This window comes from Xylocopa sonorina, chromosome 10 (assembly GCF_050948175.1).
Source record: "Xylocopa sonorina isolate GNS202 chromosome 10, iyXylSono1_principal, whole genome shotgun sequence".
Lineage (NCBI taxonomy): Eukaryota > Metazoa > Arthropoda > Insecta > Hymenoptera > Apidae > Xylocopa > Xylocopa sonorina.
This window is the reverse complement of record NC_135202.1, coordinates 12,145,301-12,166,747: the sequence shown is the minus strand read 5'-3', so window position 1 is coordinate 12,166,747 and position 21,447 is coordinate 12,145,301. Positions and strand designations below refer to the sequence as shown.

General features: G+C 29.0%; 4 protein-coding genes across 6 annotated transcripts; 3 read left to right on the top strand and 1 right to left on the bottom strand.

Annotated features, from left to right (window-relative positions):
- Window positions 1-172: 172 nt before the first annotated feature.
- On the top strand, window positions 173-3,570 carry Noc3 (Nucleolar complex protein 3). The gene is made up of 10 exons (XM_076903604.1): window positions 173-247; window positions 377-642; window positions 752-1,010; window positions 1,081-1,372; window positions 1,452-1,786; window positions 1,858-2,228; window positions 2,297-2,461; window positions 2,542-2,899; window positions 2,989-3,086; window positions 3,175-3,570. Exons 1-10 carry the CDS (start codon window positions 242-244, stop codon window positions 3,380-3,382), a joined length of 2,358 nt encoding a protein of 785 aa, XP_076759719.1. The 5' UTR covers window positions 173-241; the 3' UTR covers window positions 3,383-3,570.
- Window positions 3,571-3,710: 140 nt separating this feature from the next.
- On the bottom strand, window positions 3,711-10,281 carry Rcd1 (Reduction in Cnn dots 1). Of its 2 annotated transcripts, none has more exons than XM_076903387.1 (8): window positions 10,193-10,281; window positions 9,062-9,428; window positions 8,407-8,992; window positions 8,040-8,321; window positions 7,281-7,973; window positions 6,851-7,214; window positions 6,564-6,761; window positions 3,711-4,896 (listed from the first exon to the last, which is right to left on the bottom strand). In XM_076903387.1, the coding sequence occupies exons 2-8, from the start codon at window positions 9,313-9,315 to the stop codon at window positions 3,782-3,784; spliced, it is 3,492 nt and encodes a 1,163-aa protein (XP_076759502.1). In that variant the 5' UTR covers window positions 9,316-9,428; window positions 10,193-10,281; the 3' UTR covers window positions 3,711-3,781. The 2 variants fall into 2 exon arrangements, with proteins under 2 accessions (XP_076759502.1, XP_076759501.1); XM_076903386.1 differs by lacking the exon at window positions 10,193-10,281 and adding an exon at window positions 9,681-10,127.
- Window positions 10,282-10,662: 381 nt separating this feature from the next.
- On the top strand, window positions 10,663-11,992 carry LOC143428485 (phospholipid phosphatase 5). The gene is made up of 6 exons (XM_076903390.1): window positions 10,663-10,848; window positions 10,925-11,030; window positions 11,128-11,275; window positions 11,347-11,475; window positions 11,548-11,718; window positions 11,779-11,992. Exons 1-6 carry the CDS (start codon window positions 10,766-10,768, stop codon window positions 11,943-11,945), a joined length of 804 nt encoding a protein of 267 aa, XP_076759505.1. The 5' UTR covers window positions 10,663-10,765; the 3' UTR covers window positions 11,946-11,992.
- Window positions 11,993-12,643: 651 nt separating this feature from the next.
- Window positions 12,644-20,407, top strand: Slmb (beta-transducin repeat containing E3 ubiquitin protein ligase slmb). 2 transcript variants are annotated; one of them, XM_076903389.1, is made up of 9 exons: window positions 12,644-12,778; window positions 16,065-16,299; window positions 16,374-16,560; window positions 16,624-17,080; window positions 17,182-17,555; window positions 17,635-17,713; window positions 17,801-17,942; window positions 18,046-18,093; window positions 18,239-20,407. In XM_076903389.1, the coding sequence occupies exons 1-8, from the start codon at window positions 12,725-12,727 to the stop codon at window positions 18,054-18,056; spliced, it is 1,539 nt and encodes a 512-aa protein (XP_076759504.1). In that variant the 5' UTR covers window positions 12,644-12,724; the 3' UTR covers window positions 18,057-18,093; window positions 18,239-20,407. The 2 variants fall into 2 exon arrangements, with proteins under 2 accessions (XP_076759504.1, XP_076759503.1); XM_076903388.1 differs by having other exon boundaries at window positions 17,801-17,975.
- Window positions 20,408-21,447: the final 1,040 nt, after the last annotated feature.

The window sequence follows — 21,447 nt, the reverse complement described above, 5'->3', positions numbered from 1 at the left end:
ATAAAAACGGATTTTACTGTTAAGTTGCTAAATTTTAGTGAAAATGAAATATTATTACCACAGCACTCAGTTTGAGAACTCTTGGCTTAAATAATATTTGTGCAGATAGCGCCTGTTGTACTCGCGAACACGTGTGTACATAACTCGAACTGTGATGTACAAATAATTTCAACGCCGTGAATGATCGCAAAATTGTTTTAAAGGATATTATAGCTTAAAATAATTACTTGAGTGAAAAAATATGGCAGTAAGTAAAAATAATTTTACTTCATTTAAATACGCTATATATTTTAATTTCTGAATGCATATGCATTATAGTTTAACCTATTAAGATATAAATCTATGTTGATTCTATATTTTCAATTCCATTCAATAGAAAAAACTTAAAATCAGTGCTGTAAAAAGAGGTAATCAAAAAAGAACTAAGCTTGCAAGACAAGGAAAGCTTAAAACACGAAGACACAAGCCAGTTAAAAAACAAATTCCAAAAACAGTAGTTCCACATGTAGAATCTGTGGAAGACGAAGAAAGCGATCATGGTGAAGATCTTATGAACATGGTTGAGGAAGATGATCTTGATTTTTTAAAAGAGGCTATTTCAAACAAATCTTATAATATATTGAAGCAGCTAAATTTAAATAAGTACGGATATTATTATTAGTTTATTTTTTAAGTTATATTTGAACATAGATTATTACAAGTAAATAGTATGGAGATTTTTATATGTTATATATATATATTTATATTTTAGTACAGTCGATGACAAAAGGCATAGTAATAGGAAAGAGGACGAAGATACTTTGGAAGAAAGGTATGAAACTACTATGTCAAAAGTAGCTGAGAAAGATGGTACAAAAAATGTTCGTATGTTACTTCCTACAAAAACTAAAAATGGAATCATACAGAAAAGGTTGATGGAAGAAGAAAGTAATGACAAAGATAATCAAAATATATTTGACAAAGAGTATAATTCTAAGAGCAATAACATTGAAAATGAATCAAGTTTACATGTAAGAATTTACTTTTATAGAACATTACTATTTATGGACAAAAATATATCTTCATGTATTAATTTCTTAGGATAATGATGAAAATGAAGTCAAAAGACCTGTGTCTATGGTAGAACTTTTAGCGTGTCGCAGAGAAGTATTAAGTTCTAAACGTTTAAAAATAGGATTATTATCTAGCAGCCTTTTAGAAACACCAGAAACTAAATGTGACAATTTTAAAACATTACTAGAATTCATGGAAGAAACAAATCCAGAGGTATATATTACAGTAAGAAAATTAGCAACTGTTTCTCTGTTAGAAGTTTTTAAAGATTTGTTACCATCTTACCAAATTCTTCAAATTCAACAAGAAGGAGTAAAATGTATGTGACTACCACAATTTGTAAATTCTTTAATTGCTGTAATTTAGAGATACATTCTCTAGAGACTATTCTCTTCCAGATAAAAAAGAAACATTTGCATTGCAAAATTACGAAGCTGCATTATTAAGATATTATAAACGTTATCTACAAAAATTGGAAAAGGCAACTACTGTATTAAGAAAGAAGAAAGGAGATTCACGACAAATAAATGAACAAGAAGTTGAATTAGGAAAAATTGCAGTAACATGCATGTGTGATCTTTTAACTACTCATCCGTACTTTAATTATTCTGTTAATATTGCAAACTTTCTCATACCATTGTTGGATAATAAAAATGAGTTTGTAAGACAAGAAGTCTTAAAATGCATCTCTCAAATATTTAAAGAAGACAAACGTGCAGAATTATCACTTAAAGTAAGAAATTTTAATTACTTATTTAAAGTGGATACTAAATTTTTTCGTGTATACTATCAAATTTTTTACAGATAGTGCGTAAATTAAATCAATATGTAAAATTAAAAGCTCATTCTGTGCACCCTGAAGTTCTATTAGTACTTTTGTCTCTTCGAATAAAAGATGTAAATTTAGATAAAGAGAAAGAAGAAGAAAGTAAGCAAAAGAAACTGATGTCTCATAAGCAAAGAATTCTTGCTTTAAGTAAACGAGAAAGAAAAAAAAGTAAGAAACTTGAACAAGTAGAAAAAGAATTGCTTGAAACCAAAGCAGAGGAAAATAAACAATCTAGGCAAAAGTTACTTACTGAAATAACAAGTATAGTGTTTACGATTTACTTTAGAATTTTAAAACAAGCTCCAAATAGTAAAATTTTATCAATCTGTTTGGAAGGACTGGCAAAGTAAGACATTTTTACTTTATTTTTTTGTATTATATTATGTAATCGCTAATAACATTTAATATTTACAGATTTGCACATTGTATAAACTTAGATTTTTATCAAGATTTAGTAACTACTATAGATAGACGAATGGGAGAAGGTAATTTAAGTTTGAAAGATCAGTTATATTGCATTCAGTGTATATTTACAATATTATCAGGACAAGGATCAGCATTAAATATTGATCCTTACAGGTTTGTATTGAAGTACTGAGTAAAAACTGTAAGGATGCAAATTAGGAATAAACTTATAATAACTTGTGATATTTGTACAGATTTTATGCACATTTATACAAAAATTTATTAAACATCCACTGTGGTAGAACTCATTTGGGAGCGGAAATTCTTATAAAGATTTTAGTTCAAGCTTTAATTCATAGAAGAAAAAGAATTACGCAAAGTCGCTTACTAGCATTTATCAAAAGAATAGCTACCATTACTTTACAATTGCAACACAATTCGGCGCTTGGCATTCTTGGTATTATAAAACAAAGTATGCAATTGGGAAAAGCAGTACATGTTCTGTTGGACACTGACTGTACTACTGGAGATGGTTTTTACCAAGCAGAGTTAGAGGAACCTGAGTGTTGCAATGCACATTGTTCAGCATTGTGGGAACTTGCAGCTTTACAAGTATATATTTACATAAGATATAAATGCATATGATTACATCAGGTCTACATATAATTATTATTAAATTTTGTCTCATTTCTTAATTTTAGCGACACTATCACAGTACTGTACAAAAAATGGCAAAACACATAGCTTGGAATGTGCCACCTACTGGTGAAGGCAGTTTATCTCCAGAAATTTCAAAATTGTAGGTTCAAGTAGTATTTACTTTTATTTAACACTCAAATTGTAACCCATAATTCTATAGTAGGTTTTAAATTCTTTATTGGTTTTAGTTCCCCAGAAGAACTTTATGTCGAATTTGATCCTACCGGCGTAGTATTTAAACCAGCAGTTCTAGTTCCAAAAAAGACAGGTGTTCAGAGTACAATAACAAACCATCATTTTATAAATACCGAATTTAAAGAGTATATTAATACTATAAATGATACTGAATTATTTGCAAATGAATACATAGATTTTTATAAAGCTTATAATGCTTAATACTAGTAGCCAACGCAAATTATACGAATGAAACAAAATTTATTATCTAATATTGTGCACACTTTGTAAATAACACTAATAATTACCTTTTATATCGTAATAATTTTGCTGATTTCAATGGCATACTCTAGACTTACAAACGACTAAGTGGTTTACTTATAAAATATGTTACATTAAAATAAACAAATGAACAAATGAAATGTTACTTTAATTATAAATTCTCATGAGAACATAATTATTTGTGTTTTCATCTATATGCATAGGTACATGGTATCATATATATATATATATATATATATATATATATATATATATATAGTTATTATGCAATTTGTATTCTACATTTACAATCTGTGTACCTTTAGTACTAATATTCACCATCAGTTGGAATGAAACATGTTATATTTGCAAGTTCATTACATCCTTAATTTTAGTGCATTCTAAATTATTTTCTTCGGCTACATTTAATTTTGTTTCAACTAAAGTTTCTCTCATAATGTCACTTGTCTGCAATGGTATGTCTGCTCTTTGCACAGGCAAATGTTTACGTTCTATAATGTTCATTTTTATAGCATCTTCTATTTCTAATGCCTCATCTATTATATTATTTTCGATCTTTGTTGGTTGCTGTGTAACAATTTGCGCATAACGGTGCTCATTTTTATTAAGATTTAACAATTTAGATGTATTAGCTTTGTCCATTGTCTTTGCTACAACGACCGGTTCGTTTTTATCATTTTGATGAACTGACTGAGAACTTCTTTTTGCCAGAATTATTTTAGTATATTTAACAGTAGGTTGATTTGAACGTGTCTGTATTGGAATTGTAGTTTTAGCTTTGGACAAAGTAGGATTTTGAGTTTTTGTCTGCAGTATTATATGATTTAAGTTTTGTACAGCCACATTAGGGTATAAAATAGCTTGAGTAGAAGGCGTCACGAATTTATTAGTTTGCTGTAATTTATCTTGTTTATTGCTTATAAGAACAACTTTGGTACTATTGTTTAATTTAGTTGAGCCTTTCTCGTGTACATCTATAGGCATAATCTGAGACAAAGATGGATTTTTTTCAATGGAGTTTAAATTATCATCATCCTTTGCAAAAATTATAGGTATATCCAATATATTTCCTAATTCATCATCAATCTCATTTGTAAGACAATTCTTCTGCATTGTTTGAGATTTATGAATTCTTTGTAAGTTAGATGTGTTGACTGTAATTTTTGGCATTGTTTTAGTAGATTTATGAGTAACTTTCAATTTGTTAGACAACGGTAAGATAGTTCCTGTATTATGAGTGCTTAGTGGAACTACCATTGATGAACAAGCAGGTTTAGTATTAAGGGAATTTTCAACCATGATTATATTCCCGCATGATGTATTATGAGTATTATCGTTGTTACTACAGGTTGTTACTTGTCGAGGTAATTGTGATATCTTGAATGTATCCAAGGAATGAGTAGAACTGAGCATCACATGTGAAGAGTTACTGGTTGTTGCCACGTCGTCCATCACTATAAAATACACATGTATGTTTCAACAAATTTTTAAAATATAAATCAATTACATATTGATTTATTGATCATGTTGTTATGAACATCATTCAAGAATGAATACTTTTCTTCTACTTGTGAACTTTGTAAATACACGTTCAAAAATAATCATGCAAAAATCTAATAAACATAAAAAAAACTAATTTAACTTTATATTTGTTATTAAAAATACTGCAAAATATCAAATTAAATTATACTGATTTATGTACAAAATTTTATTTCCAATAATGTTCTTTAAACCAAGAGGATTCTTACATTATATGTTAACAATATTTAAACAATTATTTCACTTGACAATGTAAATATGTGGTAAAATAATGTTTATACTTAATGATATTAATTATTTGCACGTATATAATGTTAAACAGGATCAGGTCAAGGAGACAAATAAATTCAAATTACATGGAGAAATATTTATTTAACACAAAATAAAGGATAGCAGTAATATATTTACAACATATTACTCTTTAGATACTTTCAAATATAAACTTATATTAATTGTAAAATAATATAAATACATGCTACATTTGGAAATATGTTACATCACATGCTAAACAAGGATATGTACATTTAAAATCCCCTTAGTACTTTTTCATATCAAAACAAGATACAAAATATATTTTATTGTATATATATAATTGCAAAGAAAAGAATGTAAACAGTCTAATACTAAGAGAAAAGTATTATGACTAGTAAATGTAAGATCTATTTAAAACAAACTATTTTAATTCTTCTACACAATGAATATGGACGATTTCAAAAAACATGATTCTACTATATATGTAGTTTCAAAAATATAAATACATTTTTATTTCGAGTACATAAATTTTATCAAGAAGTAACTATATCAATGGTGTGCATGCTCAATACGTTGCATTTTTGTAAATCTGAAGGTAATTTGTATGAGGATACGTATGTATCTTCGAATAAAAAAGCGAATCGAAAAAGTTATTAAGTAATGATACTAATAACAAATGTATTAAAACAAAATACTAAGGCTAATGTATTATATATATATATACAATAAAAAAAACTTACATCTAATAGAAATTTGTATACATGACATAAAGTTTGATAAATGTGTTGATAGATGACATGAATGCTTCCTTCCAGTGCTCTTATTCTTTTAATCACTATGTGCTAAATATTATGATATTCATTTTGCTAATCAAATTTTTGTGCTCTCTTATTATATTTATGTATATCTTAATTACTATCTTATAGACATATCTATTTTGAGGTAAATTTTATCATTCATTTTCAATTTCATCCCATCCCCTTTTACATGTTTATATATAAATATATATATCAAACATATTTCAAATATGTATGTATTACAATTCCTTGGTTTTTATATACATATATACAAAAATTATTGTGAAATTTAAAAAGTAGGGGAATACTTGAACTAACAAAATTGTCATTTATTTTAAATGAGAAAAAATAGATCAAGTTCATTTTTTACTTGTTTAAAATAATAATAATTTATATCAATCTTTATAATTTTTTTTATGTTCAACATTTTTAACTTTAAATGTGTGTAAAGCTTCTATATATTCAATTAAGAATTAAAAGATATTACGATGTAGATAAATTATTTAATAGTTGATTAGATAATAATATTCTACCTTTTGATATCGGTGATGTGGTTGACGTAACAGTAGTGGTCACAGAATTGTTTGGTGTTAGTAAAATACTGGAAGCTGCTGATACACGCGCAGATGACGAACTGGTAGCGAGTGTAAGAGAATTTTTGCCATTTTGTAAAATATTTGATAGACTTGATGTTCCGTTTGATGTGCCAATCGTAGACTTGCTATATATGGCTATAAAGAAAGGATAAATAGATACATTAAATACATTTATAGGGAATAATGTAAAATTAGAAGGTATGATTTCTTTATGCGAAATTTACCTGCAGCAGTTGTAGTGTTAACTCTAATCTGATTTCCTGATGTTGTTAAAACATTAACCAATTTTGTATCTCCATTCTTATCAGGAATATTGAGATGTCTGTAGTTGTGTGATACTACTTTAGAGAAATTTTTATTTGATGATACAATAGCTTTCATTTTCGAAACGTTTTGTAATTGTACATTTGTTGATACAATTTTAGGCACTTTAGTTGATGCAATTGAAGATTTAGGAATATTTTTAATTGCTGCAGATACAGCTTGGCCTGATGTTGTTGGCGCTAGACGTATTGGGCCGATTGGTGCTAAGCTTGCTAGCGAGCCAATGTTTAGTGTGATACCGCCACTATCTGAACTCGAATTCGACTAAAAAAGATACGCATTATTGTATGCTTTCTGTTTCTCTAATTGAAATTCAAGCCAGAAACTTACGTGTCCGGAAAGTTTAGATGTTATTAAGTGCTCTACAAAATGACCTTTCGGGTTACTAGCAACTCGGGATTTACGTTTTACAGTCTGTGTATGATTTGCATGTGTTTCAGCCACTGCAATCAAATTTGATTGTGTACCAAATGTTCCTACTCGGGATATTGTAGCCGATGGTGTACTTTGCCCAACAGATGATACTGAAGAGATTGGTGTATTTGGTCGAGACTTTTTTACGGTGGGCGAATTTGGTTCACTTTCAACGGAACTACTTGTAGAGTTTCTCCGCTTTCGCGGTTCTTTTCTGTTGTTTTTATTTTCATAATTGGACAGTGATGTTGATCTCAATGGTAACGGATGTGGTTGTAAAAGAATGGTGCCTACAAAATCCCCAATTTCATCCAAGATACACTTGTCTACTATATTTTGCGTAATACCCTCCGATATCTTTTTCGCAGTAGATATTCTTAAATTATCATCGGCAGTTCCAACTACAACCAAGCTTGTTTCAACCATCATTTTCTCCCGGAGATCCTCTAAATCATCAGGTCTTACAAGCGTAGCATTTTGGCCTATGACAAACATAACCGGGCATCGAATATCCATTAATGTGTCATCAGGCGTACCTCTTTTTCCTTCAACTGTAAAAAAAGGATAGCCAAGACATATAACTGCAGTTATATGTTCCATTTGTGCAACCTGCAATGTTAAACATGAGAAGTTAATACTGATTATTATCAAAATTTACCAATATAAATACCATACCTGACATGCAAGAGCAGCACCAGTATTAAAACCAACAAGAATTATAGGTCTACCAGGATAGTCGCTTCTCATATCTTGTATTTTCGTTCTAGTGGCTTGAACTAACTGATCAATGCACACCATCATAGTCATTCTATTAGCAGCTAAACCTAAATGTGTATGAACTGTAACCACCATTCCTAAAGCTCCTAACTGTGAAATCCATTTATGTTGCCGAGCAGTTATGTTAGATCCAATCCCAGAGGGGACTATTATTAAAATTGGATTTCCTGGTAACTTTTTCTACAACAATAATAATAATTACATTTATAAATATATACATATAACTTAAATACATGTAATGATCTACGTAATAAAACATAATTACAAGTCTATTGTTATTTAAACTTGGAGTAACTGGATCCCATGTTCGTTTAAAAAGTGATCCAAGGGTTTCCCATGTTATAGAACCTGTTTTTGCATTAATATTTGGTTGAACAGCAATCATCTTATCGATAAGTTGAGGAATTTTCAGTCTTAATGTTTGCAGTATGTCAAGGTAAATTCCAAGATATTCTTGGGGGAGATGGTCAAATAATAAATTATGCAACCATTGTGCAAGCCTCCAATCCCAACCAGCTGATGCCAATGTTTCACGGAATCTTCTCGCAGCTGTATCAACTGATGTCCTTCGATAAATTGGTTCTATTGGACTATTTACTTTAGCCAATCTTGCCAGTCTTTCTGAATTTAATATTTTAAGAACTTTGGTAAATATCCGATTCTGAACAGGTGTCCATAAAATTTTATCAAGCTTCTCCTCCCAATCTTCATTTTCATCAGGTCGAGCAAAGTTTGCCAACTGTTGTAATTCATCCATTTGGTATTTAGCTCTAGTAAAATCTATTGGTGGTATTATTAACTCGTTAGCATCTTCTTCTATATTAATTTCTTCATCTTGTGTAACTTTCTCCCTATTACACAAAAAATAATATAACGATATGTGTTTAGAAACTATGTTTACATGTATTTCTATTACTCACGTTGATAAATTCTTCTTTGGAAAAAATAACTTTTTTACTGGTTTTACATAAATGTTCTCTGGTTTCCAATTCCATGGACGTGCATAACAATGATCCTTTATAAGGACATTAACTTCAGTTTCATAGCATCCAGCAAGTTGATGCAAATATGTAGTTAATCTACTTGTATTATCGTCAACTGTATCGCTAATGGGACTTGGTATTCTAGAATTATTTATTGATGTGGAAGGCATTGTTGATGTAGATATTAACATTATTTATGCTTAGTATATTTATAAATATAACTGCTCTTTTCAACAAATATTGTAACCATTTGTATTTTTCCTGTTTTAATTGTCACTTTATACCTGATTATACCTCTGTGTCACTAAAATCAATAAAAGATTATTACATAATGAATAATCATCATAGCACTTATATTAAATATTAAAATGAAAGCTTGGTATTCTCATAATTTAATATTTAGTGTATAAAAGCGTTGCAAAATTAATAGCAAAATATTGTGAAGCTTAAACTAGTTGGTATAAAATTCATATAAACATATAGATGCAAATATACAATATATTATTTTTATTACATAAACTATGTTAAAGGGATTTCTTTCTATCGCTAAACTAACCTTTACTGCACATTAAATTGATGTATTTAAACAGTTGTATCGCACCATCAATTAGGTTGTACTGATATGCAATCGTATTTTAAACAATAGACAATAATATACTGTAATCTAATGCAGAAAAGATATAAAGGAACATGGGATGTGAAAATAGAACTGCATGGGTCATAACTATGTTACATTGACTTTAAAATTATTTTATCAATGAAAAGTGTTTATCATGAATCGATTTTTGCGATGTATGACATAATAATTGGTAAGAAATGAAAGTAAGAAAATTAAAAAGAAAAGGATATATGTAGGTTATATGTCGTTTAATAATGCTTAGAATAACAAATAATCACTGGCACCTACGATACATTAACTAATCAATTGACAAGCGAAAAATCAAGTTAAATTTGACGGTATTTCAAACTTCCTAGAGCAAGTTTAAACGTAGTCATTACACACATATAAACAGGCCATAAGTGAATACCATATAGTACATTTATTATATTATATATACTATTTCTCACATGAAAAATATTCTGAAAAACATGAGTGCTCAAGTTCTAGTGTAACGTGTATTATACGTATAATAAAGTCCAATCTTCAACAGACATTTAAGCACACTATACACTATCATTGTCACAAAAACAGTGAATATACAGTGCGTCTAACATCAAATTGAATGTTGGTATTTAAACCGAAATGTTGTACAGCTAAAATTAAATGTCTTCTATATTGGAGTTTTAGTGTTCCACACCATTTAAATATATTTTATTTCAAAGATATGTTTAATTTACAATTATATGTGATTAAACAAATTTTATAATTATAATTGTTTAAAGTTAATTTTTATAAAAAGGCTATATGAGAATGAGAAGAGAAGTAATAAGAGATGTACAGTTCATAAAATACAATCTGTTTGTGTAATTTTTTTAAATCAATGAATCGTATGAATCTTTTAAATCAATAAAATTCTACTTAAATATGGAGTTATCGATACATTAATATGCTTGTATAATGCGTTGTCTAAATCGGTGTAACTTGTTATTTATTTGTATAAATAAATATAATATTTATACTATGATTACCTAAAACTCACGATGGCTGTGACACGTAGTAAACATTTATTAACAGGATATTGGTTTGACATATTATTACGTATTGTATTAATAGGATTATTTATGTAAGTAAAGTTAAACATATTCTAGTGGTTTTTTAATATTTTTTTCATATTAAGGTATTGTATTTTATGTATTTAGTGAACTAGAGAAAGCAGAACCATTTACTAGAAAAATTCACGAAGATGAGTTATGGCTATATAAAAACCCAAGAACCGATTCATATGTACCAACTATTATATTATGGGTAATGAATTTTATATAAAAGAGAATTATATGTTTAATCATATACTTTGGAATTATAATTAAGTTTTATACATTTTATAAAATTAATTTATTTTCAGCCCCTGGTTTTTATAATGCCAGTTATAATAATATTTTGGGTTTTTTTAATCTATAAAGACAAAACTGACACTTATCAAGCAGTATTATCTGTAACATTAACCTTAGGATTTAACGGCGTTATTACAGATATTATAAAACTCATAGTTGGTAGGAGTTGCAAAACATTAAGGATCCATTTTGAAATTATTATGCATATAATATATAAAATCTTTTGATAGGTCGTCCTAGGCCTGATTTCTTTTGGAGATGCTTTCCCGACGGACAAACAAATCCAGATTTTAAGTGTAATGGAAACCCAATTGCCATAAGGGATGGAAAAAAGTCATTTCCAAGTGGACATTCCTCGTGTATGTAAAGAGAATAAAATATATTTTCTTTTCAAGTATTTAAATTTTATTAATGGAAAAACCATTTTTTAGTTGCATTTGCGAGCTTTGGTTTTATTGCATTATATATAGCTGGTAAGCTACATACGTTTAGTTTAGGAGGCAAGGCACAGTCATGGAAATTGTGTGCATTTATATTTCCAATTTGTATTGCTCTTGCAATCGCACTAAGTAGAACTTGTGATTATCATCATCATTGGCAAGGTAAAGATATATTTTTGTTAGTGTGTTAATAAACAAATATTTTACTTTTCGAAATTTTAGATGTGGTCGTTGGTTCAATAATAGGATACATTTTGGCATACATGTGTTATAGACATTATTATCCACCATTAGATTCACAGGTATGCCATAAACCTTATGCTGCCCTTACTCATCAAATTCAGTTGGAAAATGTAGGAAACAGAAATGAACAGATTAAGTGGATTTAAAATATAAAAGCAAATTAAAGTATTAAGAAATTGTTTTAATTGAAAATTTCATTTCGTGTATATTATAAATGTAACAAGTAACATAAATATATAAATTTTTATGAATGTATTATAAATATACACTTTGTGTTTATAAAAATACTATTGTGTGCGTATATATGCGTGTGTGTATGTGCGCGCGTGTATTTAATAAAGAAAGCGTATTTTAATGAAAATAAGAGTTTTTTTAAATTGCTTGCAATGGCGTGATTGAAACATGCGCGAATGCGTAGGAATTGATATATTGCGCATAAACGCCATTTTGAAAGTTTTGCGCACGTTGCGCCATCAAGTTAGGTACAGTTAAACAGCAGCAGTGGTGAAGTCGATGGTATTAGTGCTCCTCAGTAAGCTTTTTATCTTTCCGGTTGACTGTGCATATCTTTGTAAATTTTTGGACTCATTCAAATATCTTGTACATCTCTGAAGCGATTAACTTTACGGTTCGGATATTATTCACGTACAGGTAGTAATATGGGTCTATTTTTTTTCTATATAAATTAAAAGCTGTATTAAGTTTCTTAACTCTGTGAAGTGACATAGTTATTTACGAGCTGTTGTGTTGGTGAAATGTTGTCTCAACTTCCTGTACATGGCGAAGACTCATGAGCGTCGTCGGTCGTGTCGAATAGTAAAACGCTAGTGTTCAAGCGGTGTTTTATCTTTTTTCAAGAACATCTCGCCAAATTGATCTACTTGCAGAATCGAAATTAACGATATTGTGCCAGTTGTGCGTGAAAATGATGAACATGGAGACGGATGAGATTATCGAAGATACAAACACGAACCTTCAGGTACGTAACATATATTAGTATTTTTCACCCGAATCCTACCGCCATCTTATGTTTCCTTATGATGGAGAAATTCACTAATATTCACTAATATTTTGCGATCAACTGTTAATCATTGCAAAGCTTATATTTACATCGTATATACATTTTAATGAAGATTACTCATCAGAAAAATATCTCGTGCACGAGAGGTTATAAAATCCAATTGCGTACTGTCACATACGATTGTGGTCATTTTTTAAAACCTCGTATGAAGATATTTACATACATTTAATAATAACAATAGCTTTAATATCTCGGTAAAAATTAAGATTACATCGCCTTTAGTTTGCACGTCTAATAAATACTGATTATAAATACTGTTATACATCATACTGTTTTTAATTTCACACAAAAATCGTAGAAAGTTTGCATCGGTTTCGATATAACTTGAAATGTATTCTTGTTTAAATAAAATGTAAATTGTATTGTGCATAACATCGATTGATTAACATTATTCAATTTTATGACTTAAACTCGTGGAATTTATTTTATATACTGTACGATATTTGATTCACGGATGTAGGGTTAATAAATCTTTTCAAACATGGTTTTTCTTTTAGTTTTTTTATTTATGCTACTTTCCTGTACTATGAAATGTAACGATTTTATTTTTAGACTAGAAAACCGTAGTCTTTATTAAGTTTATTAGCACAACACGTTTTACTTCAAAATTATTACCGACCTAATATTTTCTTAATCACAACAGTAGCCAAATTTATCACAATATATAATGATATCGCCTTTGTTATTAGAATAAAAGATAGATTAATATAAGTTAAATATAAGTCTAATTTTCAGGCTGAGCAGACGGAGGATAACTTACTATATAATCAATGTTTTAGCTCCCTCTTCAACCTTTCTCTTTTGTTTCTCTTCTTTTGTGATTCTTTACCTCTTTTTAGCGCTTCTTTTTCGTAGTTCTTTGTGGCACCACGCTACATTCACGGGAATGGTAAACGATCGAATGGAAACTATATTTTCATTTTCCTATATTTTTATTTATATGTATAACGGCAATTAATAAATATTCTTCACTATTTACCTTTGTTGTATAACGTTACAGCAATATTGATTCGTACGTATAATTGGATATAAGCCAAAAAAATAGTTAGAAAGTATTATATATTCCATATAATAAATAAATATTCTATATAATGAGTTTACACAAAGTTTTTTTATAAAATTATTTTGTTTCTTAAATATAAAATGTAAGATCATCAATTCACAAATGTGTAAATAAAATAGATACGATTGTTATGTTAGAATTAACGTGACAACACATGTACCACGGTGGTACCGTTCGCGACAAGGAAAGAGGAATACATTACAATTCTTGCGTTAGGTTTTGTAAATTTAAGTAATTTCGTTTCTATCAATTCATCTTTTGTCAGAGTTCTATATGTCGATGTCTTATTAAAATATTCTATCGTCGCATGATGTAAATGAACTCTGTATTGTCTTGCAGAGAAGTACGTGACTTGCCAAAAAAATATATTACCCCGCGTATTTCGTACTAGTGGCTGATCATTCCGGTTTCACTTCTTGCTACATTGCGATGCATATTTTTCATTTTGTATCGTTTTATCGGTAGTTAAATCTATGTACAAAAACAGTAACAAATATTCGAGGAAATGCGGAAGCAATGCTTCGTGATTATGATTTTATGATCCTTTTTCAAGATCAAGTATATGTATGTAAATTTTGTACCTATCCTTGGAACTTGTTCTCTTCGCGTATGTTTTCCCTTTGTCTTACGCTTGGAAAGGTAAAAAATGTGTATTGAAATCTAGAGTTAGAGTAAATTTATTATTGATAAATGTTACGAAAACTGTCTGCAAATAAAGTAGTAAAAAGATATATATATATTTTTGTCTACTGCCTGTTCTTGATTGTCTTTCCTTTGTAATTCAATAATCATACAAGCGGCATTGATAATATCGGTAGGTATTTCCTCGAAATAGCGACCACTATGATTTGCAGTTATTGATATCAGAATATTATCTTGCTATCAATATTCGTGTTGATATATAAAAGCAAAGGAAATATAAATTATCAATTTTCTGTTCGAAACGGTTTTATTATTATTAAATTCCTTTATGAGGCTTCTCCACATACGGTAATTGTTTACTCAGAGTGCGCGTATTTTACGTATGCCTATTTGTTAAAACATGGAGAACATGTAAGGGATACATATGAAGACAAAGAAATGCAAAGAGCATAGATTCGACACGAGTTCGCGATCCCGTTATGCTGGGAGCACCGCAAAGAAACATTTTCAGGTGATCGAGGTACTCCTCGGTCGCCAGGACTCTTCAATGTTGCTATGCTACCTTTTACAGTCGAGTGATCACAATATCTTGAATTGAAGGACCGTTGTAACTTATAATGCACACGTGCAAGAACATAATCACACAGTTTGAAAGTTTCGTATGTTATTCTCCGCACAAATGTACTTTTTTTTTTCTTTTTGTCGAAAAGAATTACGAAGAAATTTGTCTCAGATAAAAAATTATATAAAAAAAGAACAAGGATTGAAAAATTTGCACAAAGATAATAGATAGTGAAAAGTGATACGATCTCATCGCGTTTGCGATGTATTTCTCGTAGGATAAGAATTTTCCACTATAAATGTTTAACTTTAGTCTCATAAAAACATCAACAAGATACTTACGTGACTATTATACGAGTTTCTACATCCAAAAGTAGTAAACGTAAACAGAACTAGGTCAGGTAGAAAGATACACTACGTTTTTCTTTGTATTAATTGCTTATTAATTGCAAATTATGTAACAACCTTATTTTGTTTCTTTTTCATTGTTTTTTACCGGTTTTGTGAAAGATGCTAATACTATAAAGTTGAAAAATGAATTGCATGGTTGTTTGGAACATTAACTTTTACAAGTGTTTAATGCCCTCTATATATTTCAGAGTGTGGTCTATCTGAGGTCAAAGAACCTGATACCATACTCTATGTTAAAGTACATATGTTATTTAGTAATTGCACTATTTCTTTATACGATATTTGTAAATATTGTACTCTTTATATATCATATTGTATGTATATATGTTCTTAAACATTTTTTATACATACTATTAAATTTGAATTAAATTATTAACTTTTGTGGAAATAAATTTACTTTCTTCAATTTCTATTCTTTTTTTGTTTTTTTTTTGTTTTTTTTTTTTTTCTTTTTCTTAAAGAAGGGGAATTTATATAATCTGTACAATCTGTGCTGTGTTTTTACAGTATCCAATTACAATTCTCTATGATCCTACTCGCAAGAAAGAACTACCATCAGGAGTATCTGCGCAATACAGGCAAGAAAAGGAAGCTTGTATGAAACTTTTTGAAAAATGGAGCGAACCTGAACAAGTTAATTTTGTTGAGCAATTGTTAACGAGAATGTGTCATTATCAACATGGTCACATCAATGCATATCTAAAACCCATGTTGCAGAGAGATTTCATTTCTCTATTACCAAGTAAGTATATTTTTATTTGTGCATTACAAAAAGTACGTCATTAGGTTTTTCATAAAAAATATCTCTGTTATCAGAAAAAGGATTGGATCACGTAGCAGAGAGCATTCTTTCTTATCTTGATGCTGATTCATTAATTGCTGCTGAATTAGTATGTAAAGAATGGCATAGAGTAATTAGCGAAGGAATGCTTTGGAAGAAATTAATTGAATGTAAAGTTCAGACTGATTCAATATGGAGGGGTCTTGCGGAAAGGAGAGGATGGTTAGTCAACACATTCTATGAAATTTCCCATCATGATGTCTGTTGATTTATTAATATTTTTAGGATTCAGTATTTATTCAAACCAAGACCAGGGGAGAGCCACCCGAATCACAATTTCTATAGATCTCTTTATCCAAAAATAGTTAAAGATATTAATAGTATAGATCATAATTGGAGAATGGGAAGATTTAATCTTCAAAGAATAAACTGTAGAAGTGAAAATTCAAAAGGGGTTTACTGTTTGCAATATGATGACCAGAAAATAGTCTCTGGTCTTAGAGACAACACAATTAAAATTTGGGACAGAAGTACACTACAGTGTATGAAAGTCTTAACAGGACACACTGGTTCTGTTCTATGTTTGCAGTATGATGACAAAGCAATAATATCTGGTTCCTCTGATAGCACTGTAAGAGTTTGGGATGCTAATACTGGAGAAATGGTTAACACGCTAATACATCACTGTGAAGCAGTTTTACATCTCCGATTTAATAATGGCATGATGGTCACGTGTTCAAAGGTTAAGAAACTAATTTATATTTTCCATTTGATGTATTATACGTACATGTATACTTTCTTTTTTTGAACTGTGAAGAATAATGATTTATTAATTATATTTAGGATCGTTCAATTGCTGTATGGGATATGACATCACAAACGGAAATTGCTTTAAGAAGGGTACTAGTGGGACATCGGGCAGCAGTGAATGTTGTTGATTTTGACGAAAAGTATATTGTGTCTGCTAGTGGTGATAGGACTATTAAAGTATGGAAAACATCTACTTGCGAATTTGTACGAACATTAAATGGACATAAACGGGGTATAGCGTGTTTGCAGTACAAAGACTGCTTAGTAGTTAGTGGTAGCAGTGATAATACAATCAGATTATGGGATATTGAATGTGGTGCGTGTTTACGCGTCTTAGAAGGTCACGAAGAATTGGTCAGATGTATTAGATTCGATAGCAAACACATAGTTAGCGGAGCTTACGATGGGTGAGTGCAAAGAGAATATATCTTCAGTATATTTTATACTTTTTGTAATAATCCATGTGTTTATTGATTTTTATTATAGAAAGATTAAAGTATGGGATTTGGTGGCAGCGCTAGATCCACGTGCGTTAACTAATTCGCTCTGTATACGCACATTAGTGGTGAGAGATATTTTACGTGTATATACATTTTAGTTTAATATTATAAAATTATTTAAAACAGTGACACAACATATATCTGCAATATAGGAACATACCGGACGTGTATTTCGTCTTCAGTTCGATGAATTCCAGATAGTATCTTCATCGCATGACGATACAATATTAATTTGGGATTTTCTAAATTTTAATCCATCAAATGGACCTGCACCTACAGCAGCAAATGCATCAGGTGTGAATCAATCTGATACTAGATCTCCATCTCGTAAGTACGATAAGAAAGATCTATATTTTATGTTCTTGATATTTTTTAATATTATAAATATTTTTTACAGCATTCGAGTGATGCATCCCTATGAATATTCCTTCATTGTGATATAATTGTAAGTATATTACTTAATATGTAGGGTATATCATATTCTATGCTTATGAATTTGTATTTCGTTGTTTTTTGTGTTTATGGAATACCCTTTTGTTTCTTGTTAATATATTCGACGGACTTGTATTAAATTTATATATTTATTTCAGACAAGGTGATTAGTGAGTGAGTTCAATGTGTTCACGATAGTGTACGCAGAGAATGAAGAATCAGTGTCCAGTGTGAACAGCGCCTAGAAAGAAACAGAATCTCAGAAAGACACGATCATTGATTTTTTGTTTATTTGCTGTGAAAAGCAAAAATAATTCTCTAAAATAGGATATATATGGGCTGACTCTCATAAAACTACGAATTAATTTATACGCGCTTGACGCACTGCGTTTAGTAACGAACAGTATAATTAAAATCACATAAATACATCCCATGGATGTAAATAATTGTTTGCTTTGGCCATATCTGGAATTCTTCTACGCTCTATGACATGATAGAAGTTGACCACTTTCCTACTACTATGAAAAAAGACTTACAATACGTAAAGAAAATGGAAACGTTTTTAGGGAGGCTGGATGCACTTAATACGACGTGTGTTAGCTGTACTATAGTAAATTAATAATTTTTTTTTTTAATGTAATTAATTTATAGTAAGAAGATTGTAAAATGCTGTTTGATTGGAGTACTTATCTGGAATGAATGTGGAAACCAAGGTCTTGATATATGTGAGAGAATTATTATAACTATCACGTTTTATTATCTTCTAAATCTAGTTAATATGAATTACTATACGCATGTTTAGCATTATAGATGTACAGCCGTTAATTGAAAGCATAGCAGTTTTCATGGACATTAATTTTATGAAATTTATATTATACATTGAGAAGTAAATGGACAGTGCTGACAACACCTGCACAGTCATTCATAAAATACCATTTGCATTTAAAATATAAAGTTTCATTATACCGAGATGTAAATATTAATTCATAAAAAATGCAACAATATAGTGTCTCTGAGATAATCTTAGCTGCTGTGAAGGAATTATTATGTTTTGACTAATGATCTCGGATAGATTATATTTTTGAATTTTTGTTTAAGGTACGTTAGTCACATCTTTCCAATTATAAATTATAAGTGTGTTCTGAACAATATTATATGAATTGAAATATAATTGTCATTTTTCGAGATTTTAAGAAGTATTATCAAAGATATTATTTTTACTCCTACAGTAATAGTAGCATTAAAAAAATATGTTTAACTTATTAGTATACTGATCAATAAAATAAACACGATATGTTCTCAAAATTGTCAAAAAATATAATAATATATATAAATATATATAAACATATATTTCGGTAAATACTGCGATAATGATTTGAATATATTGACCACATTGAAAAATTGGAAACAAAGCTTATGAGTAACCCCTGATATTAATTTCAATATATATATATATTTTAAATTTTATACAACACAGATTTTGCATGACAAAAATGTGAATACGTGCTAAAACAAAGGAATGAAATTAACTATCACAAATAAAGTATGTGAAGTTATTTCACTTTAGCATAAGTTAACAAATAGTATTAAGTAGTATATTTGAACATTATTTTAATATTATAAAAGTTTTTACATTAAAAGTATAAAAAAAATGCAAAATTATAAACTGCATGTAGTCAAATCGGGTACAAAGAATTGTGATTTTTAAGCTAGAATGATGACTTGAAACATTTTCTATAACTTTATTGTATTTATATATGGGACTCCAGTGCAAACTTTATTTTTGTAGTATGCAGCATGTTCAAAATTCATTGAAATACTTTTATGAGAAGAATAGCATAACAGAGTAATCGTTACTCTGGTGGTATTAACATAATCTCTTTGTAAGCACACATTACATTACAGCTACCTAGGTACATACATACTGTAGGCTGAAATTATGTATTGCTATTTCTTGTATTCCGCATTGGAACGTGAAAGTTTTTATTTAGATTGGGGTCTTACAATATTTCAATTAATAAGCATATTAGAAAAATATGACATTTTTTATTTTCATTTAATTACACTGATGATTATTTATAAGACATTTAATTTGGTCCTACAATTTTCATAATAAGCGATAACGCGTTTTAAATATAATTTAGTTTTGATCATTACTTTGATGTTACATTTGCCCGGAATAATATTATGACAAAAGTGTCTTCAAGAGAACATTGTGATGTCTATTGTTAATATTAATATAAACGTTCATGTATGAAATTAATTACACAAGAATAATATGAAGGCTGTGGAAAAGCTATAATTGAAATACAATATCTATGCAAGAAGATGCAATTTTAATGGAAAAAAGTATCCGTCATTATCCCTTAAATTTAGTGTAATTTTTTCAAAGTCAAATTGTAATTAAAATCTATTTTAAAGTATAATATTATATTTTAATAAGTAACGGTGAGATGTATAGAAAGCTACAATCTAAACAAATTTGAATAAGAAAAGGAAAAGTTTACTAACACAAATACATATGATACTAGTATTGATATGATCAAAGCTATTACATATTAATAAAATTAAAACTTGATTTTCCAATTTAAAAGACAGCTTCAATGTATTTAATTATTTTTGTTGTATACATTTAACTTTTTATCAAGAACTAGCACTGCACGGTACAGTTCCTGACAAATTTTATTACATTGCAATTTGCATTTGAGCCCAGATTTCAATAAATTGTACATATTATACAATTGATGTAGAAAATTACAACAAAATATATTCTACATGCTTAACATTTCCATAACATTTGAAAGATGTGCATTGTTTTATTAATTATAAAGTTTCACAATGGTTTATTAACATTTGCTAACTGTATACTTTAGCAAAAAAGAAGGCCCCAATCTGAATCTTATTTTTTTTTTTTTCTTTTTCTTCCATGCATTATGTATTATCATGCACAATGCTATATAGTATATAAATGACAAATGTACAGTTATTCATAAATCAACATCAATGATAATTGCTATTATTCAAACCCAATTATTTTTTTATTCGATATAGTTCAATTGTATCGGAATAACAATGCAATCTTGACATTAAGAGAGAAAAAGAAAAGGAAATGTAACAAGTATCAAAATATTTATGTATAATTTTGATACAAAAAATAATGATTGTATCTAATTTGCGTAATACTATTTTCTTATTGTTTGAAATATTGATAAAATGCTATTAATTATTACTTCGATTCAACAAGTTGTATCATTTATAGTATTTAACGTGTCTAATTTGTCATTAATTTTATATTATTTATTTCAACTTGTAGACTTGTTTTTGTTTTATGAACAATTCATGAGAATTATACACTTAGAAATTTTTG